The 6,911-nt window shown below is 31.4% G+C and overlaps 3 protein-coding genes across 3 annotated transcripts in view; 1 reads left to right on the top strand and 2 right to left on the bottom strand.

The window, feature by feature from the left end:
* LOC102595745 (uncharacterized) overlaps positions 1-3,504 on the top strand; it is an 18,178-nt gene extending 14,674 nt beyond the window's left edge. Inside the window, exon 11 of the mRNA XM_015307918.1 lies at positions 3,470-3,504. The gene's annotated coding sequence lies outside the window, so the exon portion shown is untranslated. The remainder of the gene's footprint in view (positions 1-3,469) is intronic.
* LOC102595420 (calmodulin-like protein 3) lies at positions 62-1,774 on the bottom strand. Its single transcript, XM_006345471.2, has one exon. It carries the CDS (start codon positions 1,513-1,515, stop codon positions 1,063-1,065), a length of 453 nt encoding a protein of 150 aa, XP_006345533.1. The 5' UTR covers positions 1,516-1,774; the 3' UTR covers positions 62-1,062.
* LOC102596634 (vinorine synthase-like) lies at positions 2,422-4,149 on the bottom strand. Its single transcript, XM_006345556.2, has one exon. The coding sequence runs from the start codon at positions 3,794-3,796 to the stop codon at positions 2,519-2,521; it is 1,278 nt and encodes a 425-aa protein (XP_006345618.1). The 5' UTR covers positions 3,797-4,149; the 3' UTR covers positions 2,422-2,518.
* Between the last annotated feature and the right edge of the window lie 2,762 nt (positions 4,150-6,911).

The raw sequence follows: 6,911 nt of genomic DNA, 5'->3' as shown, positions 1-6,911 counted from the left end.
CCCCCCCCCCCCCCCCCCCCCCCCCCATATCTCCAGACGTGGGGAATGAGGGAGCTTGTCTTTCTGTGATTGGATATTAGTTTTCTTTAAAAGTAATATAGAAAGAGTTAATGATAATTTAATCAACCAAAGAAGAATTGTGAAAGGTCAGTAATAGTAATGGTGGAAAATTCAAGGTGACGGAGGAAGGAGAAGAAAGAGGGTCCACTGAAGTTTACTGGAGGATATAATACTGAAGGGTCCATTCAATCTGAGAGTGTTCTGGTTGTCATTCTGTACCCCAAATCATAATAGTAGAAAGTGAAACATGCTTCTAAGAAACGAGAAATATTTCAAACACACACGTAAAGAAGATCACAATGAGAGAATGGAATAGAAGCAAGATAGAGCTTCTATTGTGTTCTTGGGAGTTTAATAGATATATAACAAAACAAAGTAGAAATGAGAAGAAAGTAGTTGGATTTCCTTCATTAACTTGCAAATAAGAAGTAAATTTTTTTAAATCCCTCTTCACATCACCTGTTAAACAGAATAGAGGATAAGAGATACAATATAAACCTTTAGATCTCTAGAGGACATGTAGTTTCAATCAAAACCTTTATTGAACATTACTGTAGGATAAAAGACTGGAGGTAATTCTATCCCGCACAAATGTGTACACAAAGATTAATAACATGAAAATGAGGGAGTAATGCTTTTCTATCAAGATTCTTTAGGGGAGGAGCCAAAGAACATGAAATAAAGAATTAGAAAATATAACAAACTATTTACAAGTCGTAAACCTACGAAAAGAGCAGGAAAACTCCTTTTTATCTGTGTTCTTTCTTTCTATTCAAACAAACATAACGGTGCGGAAAATGAGTGTTTTTTTCTCTCTATTTTTCATTTTCTGATTTTGCATCTAGTATTCCAAGTTCACTTGATTGACTAATTAACATTAGCATCAAGTTGGCTTATTAAGGTGGTAAAGGCTCCATCCCAGAAACTTCTCTAAGAACTGTCCTCAGACCTTTGCTTAAAGGTTACACAATTCCAACCTCCAAGGTCTTGTCGATTTTCTTGTTAACTCAATGCAGCAAATCCACCACTTTTCATCATCTGCTTAAACTCTATAAAATTCACCATTCCATCTCCATCAGCATCCACTTTCTTAATCATCCGCTTGCAGTCATCAACGGTCCGCCCTTGCTTGAGACCAAGCGATGCCAAGACAGATTTTAATTCATCCACGGTAATGTAGCCGTCCCCATTTTGGTCGAACACATTGAAGGCCTCTCTAATATCTTCCTCCTCATCTCGCTCTTCCATTATGGTCTCATATAGAGCACCAAATTCATCAATATCGATGTATCCATCGCCATTCACGTCAATCTTGTTGATCATCTGCACCAGATCTGAATCAGTCATGAAGATCCCCATGTTCTCTAACGAGTCATTCAGCTCCTTTTTCGTGATCCTTCCATCACCATTCCTGTCGAACATATGAAAGACACGCTTGAGCTCATCTGTCTCCATTATTCTGTGGTTAAACAACGATACAGTTATTGATTTTCATGCCACTGATTGTAATTTTTGGGAGAAGATTAGATGGCCTGAACTTTTTGGACACAAAGGAGAGAAGAATTGTGTCAAAGAGGTGTCTTAGACAGAAAATTCTCAACAAAATGGTTGGCAGTGGCATTCTGTTGAGTGTGCAACACTTATTATTGTGTGGTGATTTTGGCTTCTTGGTTGAGAAAATTTTGGAGAGGAGCTTGGGAAAGTTTTATATTTATTAGTATTATAATAATATTCATTCTGTTTTTTTTCCCTTGACCCACCTTTTGACAGATGTCGTCTTCCGGGTTGATTTGAGCAATCAATCAGAGAAAATGATCAAAATGGTCCTTGATGTATTGGGGTTGCTTTATTTTGATCCTTAATATATTCTAAGTGATTGAAATAGTCCTTAATGTATGACAAAATGTGTTCAATTTAGTCTTTTACCCTAAACTTAACAATTTACCCCCAAAAACTGTTAAATATAACTGTGGGGCCCACATAACTTACAAAATCCACCATTTTTGCCATCTTTATTAGCTCAAAGAAAGAGTTTCATGAATTCTAAAACACCATTTTCTCTAACATCTAACCACACAATTACAAAATAATTATTATAAAAAGGTTGAATGAAATGGATCGTCAAGAATTTGAGCTAATAAAGATGGTAAGAATGGTGGATTTTGTAAGTTATGTGGGTTCCACAGTTAGATTTAACAGTTTTTGGGGGTAAATTGTTAAGTTTTAGGGTAAAAGACTAAATTGAACACATTTTGTCATACATGAAGGACTATTTCAATCACCTAGAATATATTAAGGACCAAAATGAAGCAACCCAATACATCAAGGACCATTTTGATCATTTTCTCCAATCAATCACAATTGAGATAAATATGTTTTTGACTTGTTCTGTATAAATATAAGACCAGTAAAACCTATTTGTTCCTTTGGATTACATGTGAATGAAGGAAACTTGCATTCAGAAAATAGATTGACTTAGAGAAACAAATTTGAAGAATTCTTGATTTTTCTCAAGTATGGCCATGTCTTCCTCTACCAACCCAAGCCATACTTCTATTCCCTTCCCATCACTAGTGTCCATTAAAACAACCAAATTGGGAGCTATGCTTCCAACAGATGCCCATTTTGGCCTACCCCATCCAAAATCAATGTCATAGAAAGGAAACTTACAAAAACTAGTGGAGCCAAGTATTCTCTCTTCTTTATTCAATGTTCTTACTCTATCATCCATATTTTTTACATCATAGCCATGTTTAGTCACATTCTTTATTGAATCTTGAATTTTTTTCACTAGTAACTTATAGTCTAAAGGTCCCTCAGAAACTTCCCAATTTGCCTCAACCATATGTATGATATTTCCCATGGTTTGTTGAGGTAATGGAGGTTGAATTCTTCTCCTCAAGTCTATTGGAATTCGAATTACATAATTCTTGATACCATTGTTATTGCTCCTTTTCTGCATAGCTGCAATAACTGATTCCCATACAAAGGCTAGCACAGCCTCTACTTGAGAAGTTGAACGTTCTGCTTTCGTGTTCAGAGCCAAAATATTGGACTCATCGAACACGAATCTTCTTGCTGCCATTTTTGGTTGAAGTTGATCTTTTCCCCCAAATTGAAACACAGAAAAACTATGGACCTTTTTTGGTGGAAAGATGGAAGTACAATCCATGAACAATTTGTCTGAAATAGTAATGTTGTCATTTTCTGCGCGACTCTGACTAATGCTTGCCCAGGTTTTGAGAAAAGTGGCGATGGATGAACCATCAGTTATAAGGTGACTAATACAAACACCTATAGCAATTCCACCACAAGCAAAACAGTTTATCTGTAGTGCCAACAAGACATTGTCATCTGATCTTGTTAATGGATTCATTGGGAGTAATTTTCTCAGGACTTGAATTTTCAGGTTCATAAGCACATTTGACATGTCTTCATGAACGTTGGCACGCGTTAAATCGACACCTTGGTCGTTGCATTCAACTGTGATTCCATCTTTAACTCTTCCTGCAAGCGGGTTCAGGTAACTTAAGGTTTTCGAGAGGGATACCTTAAGAGAATCTATAACATTTTCCAAATCACTACTTGAGTTCTTGTTGTAGAAGAGAACAAATGTAGTGTAACAATTTGGAGCCTTCTGATCTAAAAGAGAAAGCTTGTGGCTTTTATGACTCTTTGAACTTGGAGAAAATGGTTTGATTGTTTCTTTAGAGATAATCTCAACTTTGATATCCATTTCCCCTCAATGAGAATATGTTGATTTAGTTTGTACAAATTTTGTGCATATAAGCAGATCAGAGTGAGAATAACAGATTCCCAAAAGTGCCAAAAGGGAAAAAAGACAATAAGGCCGGCAAAATCATCAAGTAGTGTGGTGAGATGAATGAGATCTCGTGGTCTAATTCTGGAAAAGGTCAATCCTAGTAGGGAGATTTTTCGCAGAATTTGAATTAGTCAAATCAGTAGGCTCGGAATGATGGATGATTGAACCAAATAAAAAATTTATTTGTGGCAGAGCGGATTATCCAAGGGAGTAATGAAAGTGATATTCAGCTGCATATAACCAGAGATTAGAGGACAAGACGTATATATAAGGATTTTAAACGAATCAATTTATATTATTATTTGGAGCTTTTCACTAGCTAATTAAATTGAAATGTGTCAAAAGAAGTCTTGAAGGGAAAATTATACTACTTTTTTTTTGAAAAAAATTCAAGTTGGAGTAAAATTAGTATAAGAGTGCAAATTCGATTATTTGCCTTGCGTTTCTATTCATATAATTATCTCAATCAAATCCATGAAAAACAACGTAATTAATTGTAGTAATTATTTTATATTTATAGATATAGCATATGTTTGTTTTTATTTTATATATTTATAAACATGATAAAGATATAGAATTTTGGGGCCTCTTTCAACATTAAGAATTTATCAAAACTAGAATGATTTTTTTCTAAAAAGAAGTTTATATGGATTAAATAAAAAATAATTTGAAATCACATGTCACTTTATTTTTTAATTTAATTTGAAAGGCTTAAAAAAAAACATACGACAGGAAATAAAGTTGACAAATGATAATAATGCAGGACGGATTCATGTGGTATGAGGTAGAGTGGGGCGAAAATAGTAATTGTACTATGTCAATATTATAATGATTCATGTCTTGTTTCACTTGTGTGCAATTATACATTTTCAGTGCATTAATTTCGTGCTAAAAATAAAACATATTGGAATTAGTGATTATCAAACATACAATACCAATTTTGTCTTTTTTCATATTAAATTGCTTTAAACATTTTCATATGTAGCCGAAAGAGACCTTTTTTTTATTGTGAAAAATCAAAATAGTATTACTCCCTCCGTTCTTATTTATATTCACCAAATCAATTTTTACTTTATCATTTATTTTCACCAAATTTAAAGTAATAATAAATTTTATGTTGGTGAGAATAATAAATTTTATATACATGTGATATAAATGGTTAGTAGATATAAATGTGGGGTTGTTTTAATAAAATATAAACTTGTGGGTCAATTTTTGTATTTAAAAATCCCAAATCGTGATATGAAATTCCCATATCATGATTTTTGAAGAATATGGAATCTCATCTCATGATATGAAATTATGAAATGGAATCAGTGTGAAATTGCATGTCCAAACATTGATTTCATCTCATGATATGGTATCACATGGCCAAACGCCTATTAAAAAAAGAATTTGAAATCACGTGTCATTTTATTTTTTAATTTAATTTGAAAGGCTTCAAAAAAAAAAAACATATGAAAGGAAATAACATTGACAAATGATAAATGGGGTGGAGCCGGGCAAAAATAATAATTGTACTATGTGAAGTAAGGTGGGATAGAATAAGTTGAAGTCTTTGCGAGTTTACGTGAATTTATCCTTCAATTGTTCCACTCTATTTGTAATCCCTAATAATATCCCTTGTCTATGATAAGCTTATTATTACAAGAATCAAATTAGTTTAGTTAGTGAATTCTGAGCATTAGATAAATCTCTCTTCAACTCCCTCTGAGATTTGAACTATCAACTAATTTTTTTAATTGCGAATCATCAAAAGAACGAATATGTACTTCAGAGAGGAAGTGATAGAATATGTACTTCAGAGAGGAACGAATATATTAATTTTTTTTATATAAATTATAACATAATAGATGACGTTGTTTTTGTTGGCTCTCATATTTGACTTCTCGATTGACTGTGTACATAAATCAAAGATAGTTATCTGATTGTCCATAGTTAACTGAGAAATGTTTTCTTTTTTTTTAGCGAAAAAATAAAAACCAAAATTAAAGAATATATTCTATCTATGAAATCATATAAATAATCACATGTTTTTCTTACACCCAACAAAGATATAGTTCATATACTTGTAAAAAAAATTCAATTTATTCAAACAAGCATGATTCGTCCAAGGAAAAATAACAACACCGTGTTATCACATATATAGGGGCGGTATAATAATATGAAAAATTATTGATCAAAAGTTAATATAAGGAAAAATGAAAGATAGAAATAATTAATGTAATAACTATGAGAATTCATAATATTACAACAGTATAAAAGAGTGTAAAAAATATTTGCAATAATTTCTAATAACTAAGAGAATTTATAATGTTATAACTAAAGAATTAATGTGCAATAGATAAATTTCTAATAAATTTTATACTTACATAAATAAGTAGGACTTTTAATTAATGTTACTATTTTTTTTTATAATTATTAGATTTTAATTTAGTGTAGGGACAAAATGAAAATGTTTATTATATATTACTAAATATAAAATTTATTTTGTTAATGATAAATTTTAAATGATTTATATATATTCACATATTTTCACATTTGTTGTGTGTACACGTGCAATAATGAAAATATATATCTTATATAAAGTATCTATAAATAAATAATAAAAATTAAACTAATAAAGACTTTAATTGGCGTTATTAGAAGTCATATGAATTTTTCTTCGTCGAAAATACTGAAATATTAAGAAATAGTAAATGAGTAAAACAAAAGGGCAGTGTTTACATAGTAATAACTATTTTGAAGCAAACTTCCTGACAATCTAAATCACATAAGTAGCATTGATAAATAAAGTCATTCTTTTGTCTTGAGCATCAAAAAAACAAATCATGACGATTCTCTAACTCTTGAGAAATTTAATAATTTTGAGAAAAGATATTTAGAAACATATATCTACATCACAAGAGAAATTGTTAACAAAAATAAATGAATTTATACTATAATAAAAATTAAACTAATACAAACTTCAATTGACGTTATTACAAGTCATATGAATTTTTCTTTGTCGAAAATACTGAAATATTAA

The sequence above is a fragment of the Solanum tuberosum genome, unplaced genomic scaffold, assembly GCF_000226075.1.
Source record: "Solanum tuberosum cultivar DM 1-3 516 R44 unplaced genomic scaffold, SolTub_3.0 scf00069, whole genome shotgun sequence".
Classification (NCBI taxonomy): domain Eukaryota; kingdom Viridiplantae; phylum Streptophyta; class Magnoliopsida; order Solanales; family Solanaceae; genus Solanum; species Solanum tuberosum.
Note: the sequence above shows the minus strand (reverse complement) of the source record. Positions and strands in the feature narration are given on the sequence as shown.

What these genes read in the sequence shown, in the direction of transcription:
- LOC102595420 (XM_006345471.2), bottom strand. Translation starts at nt 1,515, where the DNA reads ATGGAGACAGATGAGCTCAAGCGTGTCTTTCATATGTTCGACAGGAAT.
- LOC102596634 (XM_006345556.2), bottom strand. Translation starts at nt 3,796, where the DNA reads ATGGATATCAAAGTTGAGATTATCTCTAAAGAAACAATCAAACCATTT.